This window comes from Lissotriton helveticus, chromosome 1_1 (genome assembly GCF_964261635.1).
Source record: "Lissotriton helveticus chromosome 1_1, aLisHel1.1, whole genome shotgun sequence".
Classification (NCBI taxonomy): Eukaryota; Metazoa; Chordata; class Amphibia; order Caudata; family Salamandridae; genus Lissotriton; species Lissotriton helveticus.
Genome location: NC_136057.1, coordinates 156,511,413 through 156,538,960, shown reverse-complemented (window position 1 = coordinate 156,538,960; position 27,548 = coordinate 156,511,413). Strand labels below are relative to the sequence as shown.

The following is a 27,548-nucleotide window of genomic DNA, read 5'->3' as shown; positions in this document are numbered from 1 at the left end:
TGTGTATGGAACTCACTGTGTTAGTTTTCCGGTGCTTTTACTAAGAAATCATATAAGGGTACTCACAGCATTAAGACTCCTCGGGCATTCAGAGACCAGTGTATATCGGTTAAATAAATGCATAACTATATTTGCTGCTTCATTTTTCACAAGACTAAAACCTTTGTGGATAAAGGAAAAATATAACAAAAATATTTATATAGATTAACGTAGACAAAAACCATTAAAGCCGGAGCTCTAATAAGGACAGGACAGTAATATGAAAAGATTCTACGATATTGTTTCTGTCTTCAAACTAATTTTGCTACAACCGCAAGGCTTTATTTATATTTAACAAGCGTTGCCTTAATTATCACCTTATATTTCGCTGATCTTACCTATCAAAAGTAAAAGTTATTTTGATTACAATATTTCTGATGCGTACATGAACTTCTTGCAGACTCTCCCAGGCATCCCACAGGCCCAGAAAAGCTTTTAACCAAGGGGGTTCCGCTGCCATCCTGCTGCTCGGCCTAAGCGCAGCCTTTGATACAGTGGATCACAGCACACTCATCGTTAGGTTAGAGAAAGTAGGTATACAAGACAGCGCGCTAGGATGGTTAGTGTCATATTTGAGGGATAGATCCTTCCAGATCACAGAAGGCGAATACTACTCGGACACCCTAAAAACGACATGTGGAGTACCACAGGGCTCCGCCCTCAGTCCTACCCTATTTAATCTATGCATGCAGTCCCTGGCCGATATTGTCCAGGAATTTGGGCTGTCAATCGTTTCTTATGCGGACAACACCCAATTGGTAGTCTCAGTGGCAGAGAGCCCCAACTCAAAAAACAATCAAGTGGCTCCTTGCATGGAAAAGGTAGCAAGTTGGATGACAAGTTGCAGATTAAAACTAAATGGAGACAAGATGGAACTCATTTTCCTAGGAAATAATCTTCCAACACAAGTCACCATTGAATGTCCAAAAGAACTGGGCTCTCCGCCAGTCCATAAAAACTCCATAAGGAACTTAGGAAATGTACCTAGAACTTAAACTGACTATGGAAATTCAAGCCAGAAAACTATCTGCCATATGTTTTTGAATCCTGCGGATGCTCCGTAAAATTCTGGGCCTCATTCCAGAGGAGACTCGAAAGACAGTGAAACAGTCCCTGGTGATCTCGCGACTGGACTACGTGAACTCTCTCTTTTTGGGGTCACCCAAATAAGTGTTGAAAACAGGCTGCAGGTACTATAGAATGCAGCTTCCAGGGAACTTGAAAACATTCCCAGGTACGAGTCAGCTAAAGAGGCCCTGAGACTTGTCCACTGGCTGCCAGTACAGGCCAGGGTCAAGTTCAAAGCATTATGCATTGCACACAAGGCCCTGAATGGTAAAGGTCCACTCTCCCCAGGGCACTCATCACATCATACACACATAATAGAGCCCTAAGATCGTCCTCTGAACGCCTGGCCAAAACCACCAGCATAAGTCAAGCCAGATGGAGAGGGAGATCATTCTCGCACTTGGTACCTAAACTTTGGAACTCCATGCCAAAAGAATTAAGGCTTCTCATGGATGAGACTAGCTTTAGAAAAAACTCAAGACATGGTTGTTTCCTGAATGAGTTAATGCTAACTAGGACCTCCTGCTCCGCAGTGCTGGGAAGCCCTTGGGCAGCTATGCACTATATAAAACCTGTAAACATAAACCAGCAGTAGCCTTCCAGTGTGAACTTGTGGCTTCTGTCATGACTCCGCCCACCAGTGATGATGTCACCACGAAGGAAAAGCCCGAACCTAAGTACTGCCGTCAGGTCTCCGCACTTATTCTGCCCCCTAGCACGGCGTGTGGTAACGATCCAATTTAGCATCAACGACAGCCACCATCACACATGCTTGGGTTCTTAATGTAATCGACGCGGACTCACTGCCATCGGAGGGAGACATTTGCGATCAAGGTATGGATGGATCCATCTTCCTTCCGATTCCTCTTACCTTGAATGAGTCCTCTTGGATCTGAGAGCTAGTGATGCCAGGTAACAGGGAAATCATACATCACTGCCCTGGCAAAGTATCAGTCCCTGCACGCTGGTGATGGGAGGGTATTTATGTTTAGGAAACATGTGCAGGGATGGCAGCCTTAGCCTGGCTGAGGAAGCCAACAGGATGTTTCTGGTGTGAGTGATGGTAGCAGTCATGGCCCTAGTGCAGACTGCTTGAATGCCTGTGGGCAGTCCTTCTTGGCCAAGGAATAACAGATCTTAACGCCAAAGGTGAACCAAAGAAAAATGGTGCATTTGATGATAGTCTTGCCTTTCTTGGCTTCAGCAAGGCCCGTAAAGAGCTAATGAGTCACTCTGGTCCTCTGAGTACTGTCAGTGCAATACAAGTTTGCATACTTGAGAACCGGTCTATGCAGTCTCTTCGGCTCCTCTGTGGGATGAGGGGGGAGGAAAGACAGATGAAACAGTGATAGGCTGGGCAATTTGAAAGAGAAAACCAACTTTAGGCGATAAGAATGGCTAGATATGCAGAACCGGCTTGATGGGTAAAAAGAACACTTACTTACCTTTGGTAACGATATATCTGCAAGAAACATAGGTTAGTTATAGATTCCTTACCTTAGAATTACCCCCAGGCGTCAGACTGGATCCGGAAAGTTTTTCGGCAGCAGTACCCCTGCAGCATTACCCCCTGCGCTGCAAAGGTGGCGTTGGTCGGCTCCGCATTAGTCTTTGACGTCGCAAAAGTTACTTGGACACCACCCTCACGTGCTGAATTCAGTTCTGTACACGATTTTCCATGCCAGAATCGCTGAGCCATGCAAGACACTTACCATTGGTGCACAAAACTAGGGCCCTGAAAGGAAGTCATTCACCCTAGAAGTCAGTTCGCTGTACGGGGAGAATGGGTGGGGCGGTAAGGAATCTATAACTAACCAATGTTTCTTACAGCTATATTGTTACCGAAGGTAAGTAACTTGTTTATCTGAAAGAAACAGTTAGTTATGGATTCCTTAACTTCGAATAGATACCCCAGCAATAACAACTCCAGAGGTGGGTCTGTGAACCAAGTTCACACCAGAAAGTCCTGGAGAACAGAACGGCCATCGCTGCACATGTTTACAAGACACTACTGCCTAGACAGCCAAGTCCGGAGAGAAGGCTTTCTCTCCGGACTTGGCTGTCCAGGCAGTAGTGTCTTGTAAACATGTGCAGCGATGCCCACGTAGCTGCCTGACAGATGTCCTTAAGGTGGAATGGGCGTGCAACCCCACTCGCGGCTCCTTCTTTGCCAAGGAATAACAAGCTTTGATGCACAAAACGACTCATCTAGAAATGGTCCGTTAGTGCACTGCCAACCTTTTTTGGCGCCCCGTAGCCAACAAAGAGCTGGTCATCCACCCGGAATTGCTTTGTGCGATCCAAATAAAATGAAAGCTCACGTTTTGGCCCCAGACAGTGGAGCCTCTCTTCTTCTTTGGAAGGATGTGGCAGCAGAAAGAAGGTGGGCAAAGTGATGGTCTGTCCAATATGGAAAGGAGTAACCACTTTGGAAAGGAAGGAAGGACGAATTCGAAGGACAACCTTGTCCGGATGAACAGTCAGAAAAGGAGGTTTAGAGGAAAGAGCTTGGAGCTCACTCACCCTGCGCACAGAGGTGATGGCCACCAGAAAGGCAGTTTTCAAAGTCAGAAGCCTGAGAGGACAGTTATGTAGCAGTTCAAAGGGAGCGCCCATAAGGTAAGTAAGTACCAAGTTCAAATCCCACTGAGGCAATACGAATGGAACAGGAGGAAAAAGATGAGTAATGCCCCTAAGAAAGCAATTTACAACAGGGGACTTGAAAAGAGATGACTGATCAGGAAGCCTAAGAAAGGTTGCAATGGCTGAGAGATAGCCCTTAGGAGTGCCCAGAGCAGAGCCCTGCTGGGCCAAAGAAAGAAGGAACAAGAGAACCTCAGAAAGAGTGGCAGAAAGGGGATCCACAGCCTTTGCTGCGCACCATGCCACAAATTTGTTACATCTACAGGCGTATACCGTCTTAGTGGAGGGACGCCTGGCTGCCAAGATAACATCAAAGGCTTCGGGAGGCAGATCAAATGAAATCAACTGCCACCACTCAATCACACAAGGAGGTGGAGGATGGACAGGTTCAGGTGGAGGACCGTCCCCTGCTGCTGCAATAGAAGATCCTCCTGAAGAGGCAGTCTGATCGGAGGATCGATGGCCATGTATAGCAGCTCGGGATACCAGACTCTTCGTGCCCAATCCGGAGCCACAAGAATTACTTGGGCCTGGTCGCGATTGATCTTCTTACGCACTCTGGGCAGAAGTGGTATAGGCAGAAAGGCGTATAGAAGACCGCAATGCCATTCGCAACGAAAAGCGTCGCCTAGCGAGTGCCGCCTTGGAAATTCCAACGAGCAGAATTGCTGACATTGCGTGTTCTCTGCTGTGGCGAATAGATCTAACCAAGGCTCTCTCCACCGTTGAAAGAGACCTTGCACCACTTCCGAGTGAAGATGCCATTCATGATCCATCATGCACCTGCAACTGAGTTCGTCCGCCCTGGGGTTCCTTGAACCTGCCAGGAGTTGAACCACCAGGTATATGCCCGGATGTTCCAGCCATGTCCAGAGGCGGAAGTCCTCTTGACATAAGGTCCACGACACCACCCTGCCTTGTTTGTTGCAGTACCACATGGCGGTGGAGTCGTCAGTGAACACCTGCACTATTCTTCCCTGGACAGAGGGAAGGAATGCTTTGAGTGCAAGACGAATCACCCAAAGCTCCAGAAGGGTGATGTGGAGCCCGGACTCCGTTGGAGACCAGAGGCCTCTGATCTCCGCCTCCCCCATGTGGCCACCCCATCCCAGAAGTGATGCATCGGTCACCACTGTGAACTCTGGTTGGAGAAGGGAGAGGGATCTGTTATCGACCCAATCCTGGTTCGTTAGCCGCCACTGGAATTGGTGTGCAGTGCCCTCTGAGATCTGGACGCAATCAGACAGGTTCCCCTGATGTTGTGCCCACTGGAACATCAGGTCCCACTGCAGAGCCTGCATATGCCATATGGCATGGTCCACCAGCAGGATCCAGGAGGCCATCAGGCCCAGTAGCCGGAGGGTCATCCTGACCGAAACCCAGGATAGTGGAAACATAGCCTGAATATCCCGGACTCGCTGTTCAGGAGGATAGACCCGAAACTGAGCGGTGTCCAGAACCGCTCGGATGAAGAGGAGCTTCTGAGAGGGAGTGAAGCCAAAACAGTTATTAAAAGTATGTTAATTACATTTCCGGAGTCGGGTACTTGAAAGCAGAGCAGGGCTGAGCCTCACTGTGTCTCAGCATCTGCAATTAGTATTAGTACAGGCAAGTTGACCTTATGTGCAAGCTGTTTCTTCCAAGTGTATTTTGAATTTCAGGACGTTTGAATAGACTTTGAGCTTACAGAACACAGGAGGCAGCACAATAATGAATATCAGTACTAGGAACACGTGGCAAATGTGAAAAAGAAAAAAAAGCATAGGTTGAAGCAAGCAACATAGGGGTAGATAAGTTATCGCCTCCCCAACACTTCAGATTCCACAATGGGAAAAGAATCAGAGGAAAACTGGATCTGCCTGTTGAGAGTCTGGCATTTGAGAAGGCTTTAGCTGTGTCACCATCCTTTTTGTTTTTAATTTAAAACAATTATGTTATACTTACATATAAGGGCTTTATTAATGATATCTTCAGCCATAAGTCTGTTCATATGGCATTTACTATTTGCTTGCACCCGCCATTGTCTTCAATACAGGGAATGGGACATGCCACTAGTGTCTTTAACTGATTCACAAAAGGGGTGGTGATGGACGGAGCATCTGAACCAATCAAACACTCACACCCAGTCAAAAGATCTGGGTTTGATCCATCACCGTTCTTTAGCCCACTCTGCCACCCCAGTTCAGACACGGCTATATGCACCACCCCCTTTTGTACCGCTTTTGGCCACCATAAGTGTGGCAGGGTATGCTCAGACGTGAGTCCCTTGCTCACTTTGCCACTGGATTCAGGCAAGCCGGGCTGAAGACGGCTGTAATGCCAGAAACCGGTCCTCGGAAGCTTGTTTACGGTCCAGAGAAGGCAAGGCTTGGCAGTTCGGGCTGGACTGTTCCCATGAGGCACAGGGTCAGGCTGATTTGCATATAGCCATGTCTGAACTGGGGTGGCAGAGTGGGCAAAAGAACGGTGATGGATTAAACCCAGATCTCTTGACTGGGTGTGAGTGTTTGATTGGTTCAGATGCTCCGTCCATCACCACCCCCCCCCACCCCCTTTTGTACCGTTTAACTGATTCACAGCATTCTAATTGTGCACAATGTGCGTGCACGGCCTAAAAGTAGCCCCCTTCAGTGCCAGGGGTACTTAGCTACTGTGCCTTAAAACTACATAAAATACAGTTTTACAAGGATTAGCAAGCTTCAGCCATTGGTTCTCTTCAAATGTGAGTAATAGCTTTTTTTCTTGATCACATCTGGACATCTATTTCAAATGCAAAGTATAGACATTCTCTCACGTGTTTTAATAATTATGTTTTTCTTTTAAACTGTCAATGTCTATGGCACTGTCGTGCAACTAAATAAAAAATAAAATTGCATGTTTGCCAAGACCAGACCTACTGGCTTTGCCAAAGCTTCTTTGGCTTTGACTCACATCTGATAGCACTGGAAAACAGTTAACTTGCTCTTGAGGGGTGGGTTAGGGTAGAATGCTCAAGTATACTTAACACTGAAATTGCACAAAATGAATTTAAAGTTCAGGCAGGAACTCGAAGGGAAAACGGCTCTCTACAAAATGATGATACTCCTGCGCTTCCTTTATGGACTGCTAAACTTCCCGCTCCATCTCCCACGCCAATGGTTTCGCTCCCTTGGCAAACTAGTGACATCATTCCTTTGGGGCAATTCCAGACCGAGGGTGGCATTGGCCCACTGTCAGAAAGCTACATATGACGGGAGAACAGGAGTGTTTGACCTATTCCTCTACTATATAGCAACGTGTCTCTTGGCAATCAATGACTGGTTCAATGGGGGCTGATCGGACTCGGCATACCAGCAGGAGCCGTAAGGTCTGGGGTTCTCAAGGCTTCAAGATATGCTCTACGGATCAGCAATTCCACAAAGTTACCCAGCAGTGACGAGATCGGTCCTCCTGTTTTCGCGGTCCACGTTGCATAATATCCAATGGGATGCCAAACTCACACTTCAGACACCGCTGCGGCGGGGGACGTGGACCAGGGATGTAGGGACACTGGAAGGATTCCAAAAGTGGGACCCCATTGGCATCTCACAAATAGGAAATATCTGGTTGGATACTTTTCAGGGCCTGCAGGAGCTAATTTCCCTCAACGCCAATCAGTTGACATGGTCCTGTGAGGTCATACAGAAATACTGGGTAGAGGTGGTTAGAGAGCTGGGTGAGGCCCTGGGTTGGGAGGTTCCACTCTGTCCTCAAGTATTGATCTTAGGAATAATGGAGGGGATGGGCGGCACTACAGCAGATCGGGCTTTCCTGGGTACTGCCAGCATGGTTGCCAAAAGAGATATAGCAGCCAGATGGAAAACCCTTTCTCAACTTGGGTCTACTTATGTTAACTCTAACCTTGGGTGCCAGGCTAGGAATAAGGAGATGCAGTATGGTGCATCCTGTGGCATACAGGCGGATGTGGGCGACTTGCTTGTACAAAGATCGGACGAGGAAGCTTGTCAAACATTGCTTGCAAGAAGAATAGCGCTCAGGATCTGAAAATCCATGTCTACCATGAAAAGACAAGTTTTGAGCATGGAACTACAGCAACTAGCAATCTAGGAACATATATTGTACAACATCCAAGATATCAACCTCTCAGCAGCTGTGGAGCAGCCTCCTCGTTTAACATGATAGGTCTGGCGACCCATGTCACCGAACAATAGCTATTCTCAATCGCTACAATGGTGCATCCACGATTAATGAAAAAGTCTCCCAGCTTTAGGTGTGCACTGTTTTTGTAAAATAAATAAATAAAAACCACAGCTAGATAACACTCTACTTCTCTGCCTGTGTTTTTTTTTTAAATGGCTAAAACTGATTCTCTATGTCATCAGTCAAGAGGGCCAGGCCAATAAGTGCACAGACCGACAGCCTGCAGAGTTAGTAAAAAGAGAGATGGTTTCTCAATGAAGCTAGAAGAGCAGCACGTTGGCAAATGTGTATGGAACTCACTGTGTTCGTTTTCCGGTGCTTTTACTAAGAAATCATATAAGGGTACTCACAGCATTAAGACTCCTCGGGCATTCAGAGACCAGTGTATATCGGTTAAATAAATGCATAACTATATTTGCTGCTTCATTTTTCACAAGACTAAAACCTTTGTGGATAAAGGAAAAATATAACAAAAATATTTATATAGATTAACGTAGACAAAAACCATTAAAGCCGCAGCTCTAATAAGGACAGGACAGTAATATGAAAAGATTCTATGATATTGTTTCTGTCTTCAAACTAATTTTGCTACAACCGCAAGGCTTTATTTATATTTAACAAGCGTTGCCTTAATTATCACCTTATATTTCGCTGATCTTACCTATCAAAAGTAAAAGTTATTTTGATTACAATATTTCTGATGCGTACATGAACTTCTTGCAGACTCTCCCAGGCATCCCACAGGCCCAGAAAAGCTTTTAACCAAGGGGGTTCCGCTGCCATCCTGCTGCTCGGCCTAAGCGCAGCCTTTGATACAGTGGATCACAGCACACTCATCGTTAGGTTAGAGAAAGTAGGTATACAAGACAGCGCGCTAGGATGGTTAGTGTCATATTTGAGGGATAGATCCTTCCAGATCACAGAAGGCGAATACTACTCGGACACCCTAAAAACGACATGTGGAGTACCACAGGGCTCCGCCCTCAGTCCTACCCTATTTAATCTATGCATGCAGTCCCTGGCCGATATTGTCCAGGAATTTGGGCTGTCAATCGTTTCTTATGCGGACAACACCCAATTGGTAGTCTCAGTGGCAGAGAGCCCCAACTCAAAAAACAATCAAGTGGCTCCTTGCATGGAAAAGGTAGCAAGTTGGATGACAAGTTGCAGATTAAAACTAAATGGAGACAAGATGGAACTCATTTTCCTAGGAAATAATCTTCCAACACAAGTCACCATTGAATGTCCAAAAGAACTGGGCTCTCCGCCAGTCCATAAAAACTCCATAAGGAACTTAGGAAATGTACCTAGAACTTAAACTGACTATGGAAATTCAAGCCAGAAAACTATCTGCCATATGTTTTTGAATCCTGCGGATGCTCCGTAAAATTCTGGGCCTCATTCCAGAGGAGACTCGAAAGACAGTGAAACAGTCCCTGGTGATCTCGCGACTGGACTACGTGAACTCTCTCTTTTTGGGGTCACCCAAATAAGTGTTGAAAACAGGCTGCAGGTACTATAGAATGCAGCTTCCAGGGAACTTGAAAACATACCCAGGTACGAGTCAGCTAAAGAGGCCCTGAGACTTGTCCACTGGCTGCCAGTACAGGCCAGGGTCAAGTTCAAAGCATTATGCATTGCACACAAGGCCCTGAATGGTAAAGGTCCACTCTCCCCAGGGCACTCATCACATCATACACACATAATAGAGCCCTAAGATCGTCCTCTGAACGCCTGGCCAAAACCACCAGCATAAGACAAGCCAGATGGAGAGGGAGATCATTCTCCCACTTGGTACCTAAACTTTGGAACTCCATGCCTAAAGAATTAAGGCTTCTCATGGATGAGACTAGCTTTAGAAAAAACTCAAGACATGGTTGTTTCCTGAATGAGTTAATGCTAACTAGGACCTCCTGCTCCGCAGTGCTGGGAAGCCCTTGGGCAGCTATGCACTATATAAAACCTGTAAACATAAACCAGCAGTAGCCTTCCAGTGTGAACTTGTGGCTTCTGTCATGACTCCGCCCACCAGTGATGATGTCACCACGAAGGAAAAGCCCGAACCTAAGTACTGCCGTCAGGTCTCCGCACTTATTCTGCCCCCTAGCACGGCGTGTGGTAACGATCCAATTTAGCATCAACGACAGCCACCATCACACATGCTTGGGTTCTTAATGTAATCGACGCGGACTCACTGCCATCGGAGGGAGACATTTGCGATCAAGGTATGGATGGATCCATCTTCCTTCCGATTCCTCTTACCTTGAATGAGTCCTCTTGGATCTGAGAGCTAGTGATGCCAGGTAACAGGGAAATCATACATCACTGCCCTGGCAAAGTATCAGTCCCTGCATGCTGGTGATGGGAGGGTATTTATGTTTAGGAAACATGTGCAGGGATGGCAGCCTTAGCCTGGCTGAGGAAGCCAACAGGATGTTTCTGGTGTGAGTGATGGTAGCAGTCATGGCCCTAGTGCAGACTGCTTGAATGCCTGTGGGCAGTCCTTCTTGGCCAAGGAATAACAGATCTTAACGCCAAAGGTGAACCAAAGAAAAATGGTGCATTTGATGATAGTCTTGCCTTTCTTGGCTTCAGCAAGGCCCGTAAAGAGCTAATGAGTCACTCTGGTCCTCTGAGTACTGTCAGTGCAATACAGGTTTGCATACTTGAGAACCGGTCTATGCAGTCTCTTCGGCTCCTCTGTGGGATGAGGGGGGAGGAAAGACAGATGAAACAGTGATAGGCTGGGCCATTTGAAAGAGAAAACCAACTTTAGGCGATAAGAATGGCTAGATATGCAGAACCGGCTTGATGGGTAAAAAGAACACTTACTTACCTTTGGTAACGATATATCTGCAAGAAACATAGGTTAGTTATAGATTCCTTACCTTAGAATTACCCCCAGGCGTCAGACTGGATCCGGAAAGTTTTTCGGCAGCAGTACCCCTGCAGCATTACCCCCTGCGCTGCAAAGGTGGCGTTGGTCGGCTCCGCATTAGTCTTTGACGTCGCAAAAGTTACTTGGACACCACCCTCACGTGCTGAATTCAGTTCTGTACACGATTTTCCATGCCAGAATCGCTGAGCCATGCAAGACACTTACCATTGGTGCACAAAACTAGGGCCCTGAAAGGAAGTCATTCACCCTAGAAGTCAGTTCGCTGTACGGGGAGAATGGGTGGGGCGGTAAGGATTCTATAACTAACCAATGTTTCTTACAGCTATATTGTTACCGAAGGTAAGTAACTTGTTTATCTGAAAGAAACAGTTAGTTATGGATTCCTTAACTTAGAATAGATACCCCAGCAATAACAACTCCAGAGGTGGGTCTGTGAACCAAGTTCACACCAGAAAGTCCTGGAGAACAGAACGGCCATCGCTGCACATGTTTACAAGACACTACTGCCTAGACAGCCAAGTCCGGAGAGAAGGCTTTCTCTCCGGACTTGGCTGTCCAGGCAGTAGTGTCTTGTAAACATGTGCAGCGATGCCCACGTAGCTGCCTGACAGATGTCCTTAAGGTGGAATGGGCGTGCAACCCCACTCGCGGCTCCTTCTTTGCCAAGGAATAACAAGCTTTGATGCACAAAACGACTCATCTAGAAATGGTCCGTTAGTGCACGGCCAACCTTTTTTGGCGCCCCGTAGCCAACAAAGAGCTGGTCATCCACCCGGAATTGCTTTGTGCGATCCAAATAAAATGAAAGCTCACGTTTTGGCCCCAGACAGTGGAGCCTCTCTTCTTCTTTGGAAGGATGTGGCAGCAGAAAGAAGGTGGGCAAAGTGATGGTCTGTCCAATATGGAAAGGAGTAACCACTTTGGAAAGGAAGGAAGGACGAATTCGAAGGACAACCTTGTCCGGATGAACAGTCAGAAAAGGAGGTTTAGAGGAAAGAGCTTGGAGCTCACTCACCCTGCGCACAGAGGTGATGGCCACCAGAAAGGCAGTTTTCAAAGTCAGAAGCCTGAGAGGACAGTTATGTAGCAGTTCAAAGGGAGCGCCCATAAGGTAAGTAAGTACCAAGTTCAAATCCCACTGAGGCAATACGAATGGAACAGGAGGAAAAAGATGAGTAATGCCCCAAAGAAAGCAATTTACAACAGGGGACTTGAAAAGAGATGACTGATCAGGAAGCCTAAGAAAGGTTGCAATGGCTGAGAGATAGCCCTTAGGAGTGCCCAGAGCAGAGCCCTGCTGGGCCAAAGAAAGAAGGAACAAGAGAACCTCAGAAAGAGTGGCAGAAAGGGGATCCACAGCCTTTGCTGCGCACCATGCCACAAATTTGTTACATCTACAGGCGTATACCGTCTTAGTGGAGGGACGCCTGGCTGCCAAGATAACATCAAAGGCTTCGGGAGGCAGATCAAATGAAATCAACTGCCACCACTCAATCACACAAGGAGGTGGAGGATGGACAGGTTCAGGTGGAGGACCGTCCCCTGCTGCTGCAATAGAAGATCCTCCTGAAGAGGCAGTCTGATCGGAGGATCGATGGCCATGTATAGCAGCTCGGGATACCAGACTCTTCGTGCCCAATCCGGAGCCACAAGAATTACTTGGGCCTGGTCGCGATTGATCTTCTTACGCACTCTGGGCAGAAGTGGTATAGGCAGAAAGGCGTATAGAAGACCGCAATGCCATTCGCAACGAAAAGCGTCGCCTAGCGAGTGCCGCCTTGGAAATTCCAACGAGCAGAATTGCTGACATTGCGTGTTCTCTGCTGTGGCGAATAGATCTAACCAAGGCTCTCTCCACCGTTGAAAGAGACCTTGCACCACTTCCGAGTGAAGATGCCATTCATGATCCATCATGCACCTGCAACTGAGTTCGTCCGCCCTGGGGTTCCTTGAACCTGCCAGGAGTTGAACCACCAGGTATATGCCCGGATGTTCCAGCCATGTCCAGAGGCGGAAGTCCTCTTGACATAAGGTCCACGACACCACCCTGCCTTGTTTGTTGCAGTACCACATGGCGGTGGAGTCGTCAGTGAACACCTGCACTATTCTTCCCTGGACAGAGGGAAGGAATGCTTTGAGTGCAAGACGAATCACCCAAAGCTCCAGAAGGGTGATGTGGAGCCCGGACTCCGTTGGAGACCAGAGGCCTCTGATCTCCGCCTCCCCCATGTGGCCACCCCATCCCAGAAGTGATGCATCGGTCACCACTGTGAACTCTGGTTGGGGAAGGGAGAGGGATCTGTTGTCGACCCAATCCTGGTTCGTTAGCCGCCACTGCAATTGGTGTGCAGTGCCCTCTGAGATCTGGACGCAATCAGACAGGTTCCCCTGATGTTGTGCCCACTGGAACATCAGGTCCCACTGCAGAGCCTGCATATGCCATATGGCATGGTCCACCAGCAGGATCCAGGAGGCCATCAGGCCCAGTAGCCGGAGGGTCATCCTGACCGAAACCCAGGATAGTGGAAACATAGCCTGAATATCCCGGACTCGCTGTTCAGGAGGATAGACCCGAAACTGAGCGGTGTCCAGAACCGCTCAGATGAAGAGGAGCTTCTGAGAGGGAGTGAAGCCAAAACAGTTATTAAAAGTATGTTAATTACATTTCCGGAGTCGGGTACTTGAAAGCAGAGCAGGGCTGAGCCTCACTGTGTCTCAGCATCTGCAATTAGTATTAGTACAGGCAAGTTGACCTTATGTGCAAGCTGTGTCTTCCAAGTGTATTTTGAATTTCAGGACGTTTGAATAGACTTTGAGCTTACAGAACACAGGAGGCAGCACAATAATGAATATCAGTACTAGGAACACGTGGCAAATGTGAAAAAGAAAAAAAAGCATAGGTTGAAGCAAGCAACATAGGGGTAGATAAGTTATCGCCTCCCCAACACTTCAGATTCCACAATGGGAAAAGAATCAGAGGAAAACTGATAAGATTGCAGGTGAAATGCTGGTGTACAATGGCGTAGCACAAACATGTCATCATGGAAATCTGAAAGGTTATATGAACGTACAAAGCGATACTATGACTCAAATGTGGATGACAGGTGCTCTTATACAAAAGGCAACAACTAAAGTGATACAGTTAGCAAAGCAGTATGTGATGCATTGCAAATGGTCTTCCATCCAAATATCAAGAAAACAATATTGCAGAAGAGAAAATTCGATTATTTCAGGCAGAGTGGTTGTTTGTAATTAGTATTTAATCATTTTTGTTAGTTGGAGAATTGCATTGTTTGTTTAGAAAGAATGTAGAATGCACATACATATAAGGCCAGGTTTTGGGATTCATTTTGAATACCTCATGACAACAAACTAAAACAAATGAGTGACCAACATGATGAGCACTCAACGATGGGTCTAACAGGCCAACACATTCTAACACGGTTAGACAGGCAAAACCAGAAACTAAAATGTTGTTCTTCTAACAAAGTAAATACATTAAAGAGAATACCCTGGCTCAATTACAAACTACATGTCACATCCCAATGTAATCATCCAAGAAAAATCTCATGTCCTAGAAAGACAGTCTAGTCAAGCAAAGGAAAACTTTGAAAAACACATGAAGACCAATGGCAGAAAGGGGCCGAAACAAAGACCATTCTCTCTCTGTACAACTTTAAATTGTACTTTTGTTGAACAACAGATGACATGAGTTCTTCTAGACAGCTAAGATGGCCTACGGGTGACCAGAAAGAAGATGTTTTACAAGAAATTATAAAAGGTGTGGGGGACAGGAAGCCTGCATCTCTGGGGAATGGCTCCCCTTCAAGCACAAACCTCTGCAGCACAATTGTTCCTCTGAAGACATTTGGCACCTCACTCCTCTTACCTAGCTGATCCGAGTCCATGCTGCCCTGGCTAGACACCAGGCTCTGCACCCGGCTGGGCCGCTGCTTTACCACCCCTGCATGTCAGAAATGGGAAAAAGGGTCAAGAAAGATTACACAAATAAACTGCATAGGTGAGCTCCTCCCACCTTTCCTTCCACCATGGCCTAAAGTCTAATCTGTGCTGATACTTTGCATCCCCTGCTGATATGATTGGCAGATATTTCTAATTGTAAATTATGCAACAAAGAATTACCTTCTATATATTATAATTGCTTAACCTACTTGCAATACATTAAACGTCTCAAATGAATAGCAGGATTATTAAAAGAAAGCAATGGCAAAACAAATAAGTGACTTTTTTTTTTTTTAGAGGAAATGTGTGTTAATAGTGTGGGTGAGGTGCCTCCAGCTGCTCTATAAAGAAAATTCCACAATGAAGCAACCTTTAAGGCTATAAAAAACATGTGCTGCTGCCCGAGGTCCCTGCCATAAGTTAGGTCAGCCTTTGCTGCTGGCTTCATGAGTCCTGCCATTGGTAACGTCCTACCTATGCTATGTTCATGCATCTCTACCACAGCTAAGGCTACAACTACTGTTACTTGTGTGTCCTCTTCTATGGCTAAGGTTCCACTAGTGATGCTGATTTCACCCCCCAATCCAAGAAAAAGACGTCATTATGCTTCTACTACTGAATTCCTTTCAATGGCTAAGGTCCACTGTCCTGATAGCTGTGTGCCTCCCATCATGGGTAAAATCCTACCTGTACTGCCACCTTAATGCTATGTGCTATGGTTAAGGTCCTACCAGTGTCGATACTTCTATGCCTCATGCTAGGTGCAAGTTCCTACTGTGATGCCATCTCTGTGCCCCTTGCCATGAACTATTCCTACCTGTGCTGCTCGTTGGCGCGGACTGCACAGACTCAGGAAGGCTCGCGGAAGGTGATGTTTTGGACGGTGATGGTTCAGGTTGTCCTCTCTCAGAGGCAAGTGATCCAGCGGCATCAGTTACTATCACGTTGCTGTTGGTGGCATTCAAACCTAGGACCTCTGAGGGGTGAGGTGGAACCACATTTAACATCTCCATAGTCAGAGAAATACTGGACACGTTCTAAAAGGAGAGTAATAGAGAAAATGTGAGGCTGTTTACATTAATTCATAGAGTTTAGGACTTTAGAAACTCCTTTGGTAAACAACAAAGGCCTATATTTGACTTTTGAAAGACAGATTCAAAGACCAACAACAGACAAATCACTCAAGAATGTGCAGTTTTTTCAGAATTGTATATGAAGAATTAACAGAGTTCACTTTTTCACAGGTTTAGCTAGACAAGAATACAACTGAAGAATGGGAAGCAATGTATCGAGTCTCAGTGCATCCAGCAATTACCATCCCTGTATCACTGCACTATGCATGGCCGGAACATTGTTTCCCAATTACCACCCATCAACAAACCAGCTCTGGACTTCGTAAAAGGGACCAACTGAATATCTGTGGCGTCTCTATGCTGTGGTGCAGTAACATTTTAATACTAATCACAAGACCTCTATGGATCATCAAACCCAGCTCTCCGCTGTGGAGCACGACGTATGAGACTACACCAATGTACTAAGATTCCCAAAGTGCAACAGCCACCAAAACACTAACATTACAGGGGCTCATGGAAGCGAATTAAACATTATAAATTGCCTTTAGCCTATATATATGCAATTATATCACACCAAGCTCATTTCCTGCAACCTTTATCGTAAGAGGGGAAGGTAGTTGCAATCAATATCTGGATGGGTCCACCAAAACATGGAGTTGCTATTGGTTGAAACAGCAGAAGGGCATAGCTAGGCTGAAACATTCGTTTCAGTTGATAGCATTTTATCCCAAATGATATACTTAATATTTTGTTAATAATAAAAAAATGAAAAATGCAAGGCGACATCAAATTTCAACAGTCCTTGTGAATGGGAACAAGCAATGCATCTGAAAACCTGCACCACCTTACAATGGCATGTCAAGTTTATGTGTCACTCAAGGTTAGCAAACTGGAGTATGCATGCCTTTATTCTCATAACTTGGATCTCTGTTTTAGGGCATTCAATGGAATTAAATAGACATGCTGTAGCTATACATTATTCAATTCTGTGGCTTCCTGCTTGCAGAACAAACCATATACTTAAATAGCTGGACAATCCTAAGGCTAACGCTAGACCGCAAGATGGTTTCGGTAAAAAGTATATGGTGTAGTAAGATATTATTTTCTGAATTACAAATCCATCAACTCTTTTATTGCTATGGAAGGTAACAATATATGGGAACCTGACAGGAAACATATCAGTTTTTGCTAATTTGGCGGATATACTGAATGATTCGTAAAACTATTAGCTTGAACATTGGAAGTCGCTATGTGCAATCATAAGAAGAGGAGCTTAGAAAAAGACAATATGTTTATCTTTGCCAAAATTCTACACAACGTAAGCATGAGAAGTATTCCCTTTAACAGCATGGAAAGAACATTTATAAACATTTCTAATCTTCTCACAGTTAAGCTTCACAGCAGGAAGTTTACATCTTTATTCGGGCAAGACAGTACTTCAAAATCAGATTAAAAGTAACTCTTCTTACCAATCATTTACATCGATTTTATCCAAAGGACAATTTGACACCTGTCTATCTTCTTTAAATATTTCACAAAACCTCCGAATCCCAAAACACTATTTAGCAAACATACATATATGTTGCTCCATATATACGTTTGAAATTTTTTATGTACATGCACCCTCAAAGTTTTTCCTGATTTTTGTAATACGCAGACTGAGATTACCAAATTCAAATAATGACACCTACCTGGGATGGAAATGTTACTTGTAATTCCAGTAGAGCCTTCGATTCAGTGTCTTCGACTCGCACTTTACCTTGCAGCGCTAATTATCCTCCGGTATGGTCTGCTAGCCAAGACGAAAGACCTTACTTGCTGTCTCCTTATCCAAAACTCTGATTGTTTGAGTGGGGGTGAATGCTGGGTCACTTATACATTGAATTAAAATATTTATTGGTACAGCAGCTTCTACATGGCTTTGGGAGAGATGTGCTGTCCTGACGGTGTGTAATTCGAGATACCTTTGTTTGTTTTACTCCCTGAGAGCACAGCAATCCTTCAAAACCACTTGAAGGGCTTCCTTGTAGTAACCATTTTTTTAAGATACCAGAGCTCGTTCCCGATGTCAGAGGAACCCCTAAAGTGTACCCCATTTTGAGTGAGAGGGACTACTGTCCTCCCAACCCTGGATGACAGTGGTGGGTTTATCGTCAGTGCAATGGACATTTAGTTGTACATAATAAAATTAACTTTTCAAATGTTGACTACATTAAAGTCGAGTTGAAATCGAGGTATTAATGCTGTGCCCTTCATTATTTCCTATGACAATTTTAACATGTAAAAGCTATTTGTATTTCTTATATTCTTTTATTTATCGAATGAAAAGTTACTAAAAATGTAGCAGTGTGAGCGCAGCGGAAATCCTGTTGCAAAGATTGATCTTCCTGCTGCTTATTGCTGTATTGGGTGTTAAACTGGTACTAATGAGGAGAAACCTTTGTCCAGACAGTGTTAACATGTGTACAAATAACAAAATAATGTAGTAATGCTATCAAAAAATGTAACGCATTATTCAACATAATTTGCCCTTTCTTGCCACATAATTTAGTTAACCCTACTGCATGATTTGGTGCCACCCTGCCACATAATTCCGGGGATCCTGCCTGAAGCCCCTTTGTACCGCTTAACACTTCAAATCTTTGAACCACCCTTTAATGCTACCTAAAAATGCTTACTAATACTGGACACTACCCTTCCTTGAACCTTAAAAGCCCGTAACTACACCTCAACACTACAAGACCCCACACCATATGAACCTCTAATTATCCAGATAATGTTTTGTTTAGAAGCATCTAAGGATTGATTTTGTTGTTATTGCAGTATACAACAAATCTTTTCCATTTTGCTGCATAGCAAGCACTAGTGGTAGGACTTCTTGCTTCTTTTAGAATATTTATAATGGTAAATGGTGGTAAATTTAAATAACCAAACTCTATGACTTCAGGAGCCAGACTGCTAAATTCAGTTCTTTGGGATTTGGATGGCTGATTTCTCCATGGTTCAGTGTGAGGAGGCTGGAGGTGAGGTGCAGCTTTTGACGTGCAACTATTGACAGCTCTAACAACATGGTGTACCATGGTTGATGGACCTATGTGGGGGCTACTAGAATTAGTGTGAGGGACGCCCACTAATTAATTCTTCAGCGCAGGCGCAGAATTCGTGCCGCGCTGGGTAATCGGCAGCGATCGGACGCCCCCCCCCCGGCCATCCTGAGCACACACCCAGCGTGATGTAGGACATCCGGGGGCTGTCCTGAGCACACAAGTGGTTAATAGACGCTTCTGGCAAGCGCATAGCTGCTCAAGCTGCAAATCAGTGGTGCATTGCAAATACACAGGGCCTTTTAGCCAGGTACGACATTGCACAATGGGAGGAAATGGAGCAATTGCTTCAATATGTCAAAGATAAGCATAAAGCTAAAGCACAGGACTTAGTAAATGAAGGTAAACTGATTTCAAATTCCTCCATAAGGTGTGCTCTAGTTGCTGCTGATCCCGGGCTAGAGAGGTTAACACTAGCATTTTGCTCAGAAGCGATGCTTGGTTAAGGATCTCTGGGTTTAACTTGAGGTCCGACAGTCCATTCTTAACACACCATTTGACAAAAAAACATCTTTTTGGTCCTCACGTAGATCAAGTGTTAGAAAAGATGAAAAAGGACACTGAAGTGGCGAAGTCCATGGGAGCGCTCCAGTCTCCATCAAACAGTTTCCTTTCGTCATTCCTTTTACAGAGGGGGGTTCAAAAGCCACATCCCCAGACCAGAATACCTCAACCTATTGGGGTAATAACTTGTGCTTGTCTCCGGAGCACAAGGAAGAAGACTGCGACGCTTGCCGATTGTTTCGATCAAAGAAAACTCTTTGCGATCATTGGGCTCGACGTCGAGAGATGCAGCGTCAAAGCAACGAAGACATGCCGGACATCTTCTGTGAAGATTCCGGTCAAGAAGACATTGAGGCATCAGCGGCAGAGGAGTAAGAAGCCTTCTCCATGTAGGACTCTGACTCAGAGCTCGAGATAGACCTTGATGCCGAAGAACTGCCGAACCGGGGGGGGGGAGGGGTTTGGTGAAAGTGTGTAAAGATGCCCACGTGGGTGACTGGCAGATGTCAATGAGCGGAGCTTCACGTCCCAAGGCAGTAGAGGTTGCCGTCACCCTGGTAGAGTGGGCGCGCAGTCCCACTGGAGGTTCCCTTTTCGCCAATGAACAGCCGATTTTAATGCATAGGACAACCCATCGAGAGATGGTGTGTTTTTGTACTGTCCGACCTTTCTTGGCGCCCACATAACCAACGAAGAATGGATTGTCCACCTGGAAATCTTTAGTGTGGTCTAGGTAGAAGGACAGTGCATGTTTTGGGTCCAGACAGTGGAGACTCTCCTCCTCTTTGGAAGGGTGCAGAGACGGGAAGAAGGTGGGCAAAGTGATGGTCTGACCTATGTGGAAAGAGGTAGCTACTTTGGGCAGAAAAGAGGGCCTAGTGCGAAGGACCACTTTGTCCAGATGGACTGCAAGAACTTGAGGCTTTGAGGATAGAGCCTGAAGCTCACTCATCCTGCGAGCAGCGGTAGTGGTGAGCAGGAAGTAAGTCTTCAAGGTAAGAAGTCGCAGAGGACAATTATGTAGTGGCTCGAAGGGAGCACACAAGGTAAGTAAGGACAAGATTCAAGTCCCATTGCGGCATTACGAAAGGAGAAGGAGGAAAGACATGAGTAATGCCCTTTAGAAATATTTTTACAATAGGGGACTTGAAAAGAGAAGTCTGATCAGGAAGGCGAAGAAAGCCAGATATGGCCAAAAGGTACCCTGTGAGAGTGCCCAGAGCAGGGCCCTGCTGGGCCAAAGACAGAATGAATAGGAGTATCTCTGAAAGAGGGGCAGAAAGGGGATCCACAGCCTTTGCTGTGCACCATGCCACAAATGTGTTCCATCTACAGGTGTATACCGTATTAGTGGAAGGACGCCTGGCTGCGAAGATGACTTTACAGACTTCGGGAGAAAGGGCGAAAGCTGTCAACTGTCACTGCTCAATCTCCACGCAAGGAGGTGGAGGCTGGACAGGTTCAGGTGGAGGACTGTCCCCTGCTGCTGTGAAAGAATATCCTCCCGAAGCGGCAGTCTGATCGGAGGATGGATGGCCATGCTCAAGAGCTCGGGGTACCAGACTCTTCATTACCAGTCGGGAGCCACAAGAATGACATGGGCCCGGTCGCGCTTGATCTTCTTCAGGACTCTGGGCAGAAGTGGTACAGGCGGAAAGACATACAGGAGGCCGCAATTTAACTCGCAACGAAAAGTGTCGCAGAGCGAGTGCCGCCTTGGAGATTCCAACGCGTAGGACTGCTGACATTGTGCGTTCTCTTTGGTGGCGATCAGATCTAACCAAGGTTCTCCCCACTCCTGAAAGAGACTTTGCCCACATCTGAGGAAGATGCCATTTGTGTTCCATCACGCACTGACGGCTAAGATCTTCCGCCCTGGCGTTCAGAGAACCTAACAGATGTTGAACCACCAGGGATATGCCCTGATGTTCCAGCCATGTCCAAAGGCAAAGAGCTTCTTGACATAGGGTCCACGACCCCACCCGCCCTGTTTGTTGCATTACCACATGGAGGGGGTGTTGTCTGTGAACACTTGCACTACTCTTCCTTTGACAGAAGGAAGGAATGCCTTCTATGCAAGAAGTATCGCCCGGAGCTCCAAAAGGTTGATTTGGAGACCGGACTCCGCCAGAGACCAGAGACACCTGATTTCCGCCTCTCCTAGGTGGCCGCCCCATTCCAGGAGTGACGCATCTGTCACTACTGTAAACTCTGTTTGGAAAGGGAGAGCCATCTGCCGCTGACCCAATCCTGGTTCATGAGCCACCACTGCAATTGACGTGCAGACCCCTCGAGATCTGTACGACGTCGGAAAGATTCCCCTGATGCTGTGCCCACTGCAAGTTCAGGTTCCACTACAGAGCCCGCATATGCCACCTGGCATGATCCACCAACAAGATGCAGGAGGGCATGAGGCCCAGCAGCCTCATTGTCAATCTCACCGAAATCAGGGATAGAGGCTGAAACATCGGTATCATAGCCTGAATATCCCAGACTCGCTGCTCAGGAGGATAAGCCCGAAACTGCGCTGTATCCAGAACTGCTCAGATGAAAAGGAGCTTCTGAGAGGGAGTCAGGTGTAATTTCCACACATTATTAGTGAACCCGAGCGAGTGCAGGAGGTCCGCTGTAGTCGGGAGGTGGGAGAGGACAACCTGGGGCGAGCTCGCCTTCAACGGCCAGTCGTCGACATAGGGGAAGACTGGAACCCCTGATCTGCACAGGTGAGTTGTGACCACCGCCATCACCTTCGTGAACACTCAAGGGTCGCTGGTAAGGCCAACGGGGAGCACGGTAAACTGAAAATGCTTGTAGCCTACCATGAACCGTAGGTAATGCTTGTGGGCTGGCAGGACGGGGATATGGAAATATTCGTCCTGCAAGTCCAACGCTACCATCCAGTCTCGGGGGTCGAGGGCAGACAGAACCTAAGCCAACGTGAGCATTTTGAACTTCTCCTTAAAGAGGAAGCGGTTGAAGGCCCTGAACTTCAAGATAGGACGCAGGCCTTTGTCCTTCTTGGGTACCAGAAAGTAGTGGGAGTAGCAACCACGACCTACTTCTGGCAGAGGGACCCTTTTTCAATAACTCCCTTGGCCAGGAGAGCTGAAACTTCCTGGCAGAGAAGGGCCTAGTTATCCTCCGACATGCGATGGAAGGATGGTGGCATGGAGGGATGGGCAGTCTCGAAGGGGAGGGAGTTGACATCCCCCAAAAAAACAGACGTCCTCAACCAGGTGTAGCACCTCAAGGCTACTAACGTGGAAAAGGTTCTACCCAGTGAGTCCACGGGATCCAGTCCACATCTGATGGTGAATTTAGCTGCGTCTCGATGCTCTGCCACTGTACGGGTGAGAACGGCCAGGGCCTCCTCCTGGCACTGTGGCAGCACTTGTGCAGCTGTATTCCACACCGTGTGGGTATAACGGCCCAAGAGGCATGCGGTATTCACCGACCCCAGCGTTAAGCTGGCAGAAGAAAACATCTTCTTCCCAAGATGGTCCAGCTTCTTGGATTCCCTATCTGGGGGAGCAGTAGGGAATGCACCCTTAGAGGACGAGGCTTGGACCACCAAGCTCTCAGGGGTTGGGTGTTGGGAGAGGAAAAGTGGGTCACCCCGGGCCAGGTGGTGGCATTGGGTAACCATCCTGTCCACAGGAGACCCTGTGCTGGGCATGGACCAAGTGCCCAGAAGGACGTCGGTGAGGGGTGCATTGAAAGGCAGAAGGGGCTCCGAAGAGGCTGCTGCCGGTTGAAGCGGTCTGTCAGGTATGTCCTGACTGCCACCGTAGGAAACTCCAGGCCCAAGGTCTCAGCTGCCCTATGTAACATCACTGTGGATGAGGCTCCCTCCTCCGTAGCCACGGTATGATGGGGCATGCCAATGTCTGGGGAGGTATCTGAACCACTGGTGTCATCCAGGTTCTCTCGCCAGGCGGCTCTTCAAGTTAGTCAGGCAATGGGTCCAAAGAACCCTCCCTGTCCTCATCACCTCCTCTGGTTGCCATTCAGGCCTGAAAGGAACACCAGGAATGAACAGAGGCACAAATGTACCTTCTTGCACCGTTACAGATGTCGGTCCGGCGCCGTGCCCAAGTCGGGGGTGAGGCTGGGGTCAGCACCGATTGGGGACACGACCGGTGCTGGGAAAGTCTTCACCGGGATGGGTGCTGGGGAAGGTACAGTGAAGTCGAATGGCATCGATCCGGATCCAGACCTTGATCCTCGGGGACCCTCTGGTGCCGGGGCCGGAGCCACCGGCATCGAAGGCCCAGGGCCTTCAGCCAAGGATGCTCTGGCACCAGGAAAGGTAGGAAAACTAGGGAGCCGTCCCTGGAGCAGGCTCCAAAGACAGAGCTGGAGAGCGATGACGCTCCGGGTCCTGTGTCGCGTAAGCCGACCGACGGGGAAAAGACGAAGAGTGACGATGCTTCTTCTCCTTCTTCTTGTGCTTCGACTTACCCGAGGATGACGAATGGTGATGGTGGCTCCGCGACTGGTCCTGAGATCTTCCTCTCGGCCGGAACCTCGAGCGACGTGGAGCCAACTGCCAGGCCTCCAAGAGCTTTCGGGACTGCTGCCGCAAAGACTTCGGATTCATGCCTCGGCAGTTGGAGCATGACTTTGGGTCATGATCGCGCTCTAGGCACCAAAGGCACATGAGTTGGGGGTCCGTAACTGACAACAAGCAGTTACAGGCCTCGCATGGTTTAAACCCAGTCCATCGATGGGACATCCCTCTTACACCAGGAGTCGATAGACTCAAAAAAGCAGTCGACAAAACTCTAGAAAAAAACTAGTCAGAAAGTGACTAAGGGGTAGCTCTCTCCAGATTTGCGCTAGGCTGGGGCAGAAAAAGAAAGAATTGACATCAGTGCACAGGGGTGGCGTCTAAGTAGACATCGCGACGTCATCCCAGCGACTACAGACGCAGAGTCGACCAACACCACCTACCGAAGCGCAGGAGCACCGATTGATAAAAAAAATTCGGATACAGTCTGACGCTTGGGGGTAATTTTAAGGTAAGGAATCTATAACAAATAGTCCCTTTCAGATCAATATCGATGAGGGTAGAGGATTGCGCGTCGAGGGGAACCCGAACAACGGTTTTGAACCGGAGCGCAGTAATAAACGTCCGAACCGATGGAGGGAAAAACAATCTAACAATGGAGTCGATGACCATTCGCACTATAACCAAAAGTCACCTTACCTTGTGACTAGGAAAGACTTCTTCGAAGAAAAACAACTTGCAAACATCCGGAACCAAAACTAGATGACAGGAGTATGCAAGGTATGTGTAACTACAGCACACATGCCTCGAACACCCAATTCCGAAACAGAGGAATCTTGCAAGAGCACATAACAGTGGTATAAATATTCGCATTTTCTGATGAGTGGGTGGCGGGAGCTAACTTGAGACTTGTGATTGGCTCCACCCAGAGGCTGATTGTCAGCAACTGAATTCTTCTTTTCAACACAATGGTAAGCACTGTGGGTAAGCACTGTGCGGTGTTTGCCAACAGGATGGTCAGCTGTGTCTGTTTGGTCGAAGGAGGGCTTGTGGTCGATAAGAGGGAGATTGTGAAGGAAGTCAGTCTCCAGCATGAGAGAGCAGCTGTGGCCTAAGATCCAAAGCATTAGCAATGAATGAAGATGCCACAGAAGAGGAGCAGAAACCCAGAGAGGCAGATCCTTGGAGGGCAATGTTACTAGTGAAGACATGGCCAGAGCTGACTTTTTCAAAGTTAACATCCTTTTCCAGAATTACCCCACCTGAGGGGGCTTTCCTTTTTGATGTCACAGGTTCCAGATGTGAGGAAGTGGACCAAGTCAGATAAAAGTGAGGGTGTATCATACGGTTCCTCTGAAGAAGATAATTACCATTGGTTCTTCTGGGAAAATATGTCAGTTCCACTCTACATTGTCTGGGTCCAATCGATGCACAGACATTGGTGATATTGCAAGGTGTAAGGCACTTTAAGTTTTATTTGCTGGAAATTTCAGCTGTATTCAAAGTAACCTTCAAAGAGGCACAGGTAAGATACAACTCAGGTGAATCTATCTCACAAGGCAGGCCTGGCAGTCTGTCAGATTAAAACAATATATATATTTTTTTCAGCCAAATAATAAAAGTTCACTTTGGTACAGCACAGTGAAATGAGCAGAGCTCTATTGTGGTCTTCCGCTCTTGATAGGCAGTCAAAGAATCTGATTGTTCCGGGCAAGCAGGACTTTAAGCCCATTCACAATCAGCTGAGAGCAAAATGTCCCCAGCAAGGAAGAATAAACTACTAAAGTAAATCTTCTATGAAATGGCTTGATATAAGGAGTCCCAGCCTCGAGACATGGGACATTTAGAAAGCATTTGACTACGAATGATTTAATGATGCAGAAATGTTAATTGAATGCAACAGAAAGAGTTAACCAAACCCTAACTGGCAGTGAATCTACAGCAAACATTAAATGTGCCACTGTATCAAGAAGTACTAATGAAATATATATATATATGGACTTCCTACTTTTCCCATAAACAATGAGACTTGGATCATGATAGTACAGTTAAGGTTATATCTTACCTCCTCCTCACGTGGAATCTCCCCAGCAATAGACACAGGAGCCACTTCAACGCTCTGACTCAAAGGTGTTCTTTCTTGCATGTGTACCTCCCTTATGTCCTTCAGTATATTCATGCTTACTGATGCATTGCGATTCTCCATTTGAGAAACTAAGGGTAATGCCTCGTTCGCTGGTGACAGTTTCAGAGATTTGTCTCGATCATGCGACAGACCATCTCTTGCCTTTTCTCCACCCACAGGGCTCACTATGCCCGGTTTCCTTTCAGCCTCTGGCAAGTGAAACACATCTGTTGCAAGCTCCTCTGCCGGCTGATCATGGCTGAGAACCAAGGTGGATGCTGGTGAATGAGCTGCCTCCAGCCTATGAGAATGCAGACGGCTGACTGATACATAGTGATAATCATAGTCTTCTTCGTTGAGCATATACCCAGGGAGGTTCACCCTTCGAAACTCCTGCAACATAAAGCAAATATACCATAGAGTATGAATGTCCATGTAGCATACTAGTTGCATCATCTGTGCTACTACAAAAAGGAAACTTCGTATTATAGATTCCAAGTAACTACAGAAATGACATTTCCCTCAGTGGATGACTTCAGAGCGACACATTTGATTGGGTCCTCTCTGTACATCATTGCTGGTAATAGCACAGCAGCAAAGCAATACATGCTTAAAGTAAACAAGCATTGGAAATGCAATAGGTCTCGCAGCATTAGAGTTAGTGCTTTTAGAATTGTTTATGGGTTTTTGTGTAAATCTTTAGCATTTTTGTTTCCTGTAGCCAATGCTAAAGAATTAAAAAAAAAAGCCATAAACATTTCTAAAAGCTCTAACTCAAATGCTCCGAGACCTATTGCACTGTGTGAGGGTGAGGGGTTGAGGGTGAGTGAGGGTGAGACGGAAAGTTGTGGAAAAAGTCGAAAAAGAGAAGACACTGGGCATAGAGAAATCACGGGTAGTCTAGAGGCTACCATCATGAGCCTGTGAAGAAAGTCTTACAAATGTACAGATGTACACGTGCGACAAACATTAGTTAACAATATTTAAATTGCTAACAAACATAAAACCAGAACAGAAAGTAAATATTTTGCACACAAAAAAAAGATTTGGAATGAGGAGGCACAATATGGTAAGATGTGTGTGAGGACAACATTTCTGATTGAAATATGACGGCTCCTAAACGAATGAACACATATTCTGGGAGCCGCAGATCTGAAGGTGAGCCTGTCCAGTGAAGACGTGAACGGAATAGGAACCTGTCAAAAAATTTCTGAGCAGCCTTTTTTTTTGGGGAGGTTTTTTGTTTTCTTTTTAATAATTTACAGAAGAGATGCCTGTCATCCAATGAGAACGGTCGGTGCTCGTCTAAAACCCCCGCTTCTTTCTTAGTCAGTCAGTTCAGTGGCGTTTTATGTGGCGAAACGAACATGTGATGCATATGTGAGAGCCCTACGCCGTTTCATTTACCGTCCAGAATCCAACACAAAGAAAGCGTTATTTT

The 27,548-nt window shown here is 46.5% G+C and overlaps 1 protein-coding gene across 7 annotated transcripts in view; it reads right to left on the bottom strand.

The window, feature by feature from the left end:
• SZT2 (SZT2 subunit of KICSTOR complex) overlaps positions 1 to 27,548 on the bottom strand; it is an 804,663-nt gene that overhangs the window by 386,945 nt on the left and 390,170 nt on the right. For all 7 annotated transcript variants that reach the window (XM_078659317.1, XM_078659363.1, XM_078659315.1 and 4 more), the window contains 3 exons: positions 26,048 to 26,500; positions 15,609 to 15,828; positions 14,718 to 14,792 (listed from right to left, as the gene is read on the bottom strand). In XM_078659317.1, coding sequence (XP_078515443.1) covers positions 14,718 to 14,792; positions 15,609 to 15,828; positions 26,048 to 26,500 — 748 coding nt within the window. The remainder of the gene's footprint in view (positions 1 to 14,717; positions 14,793 to 15,608; positions 15,829 to 26,047; positions 26,501 to 27,548) is intronic.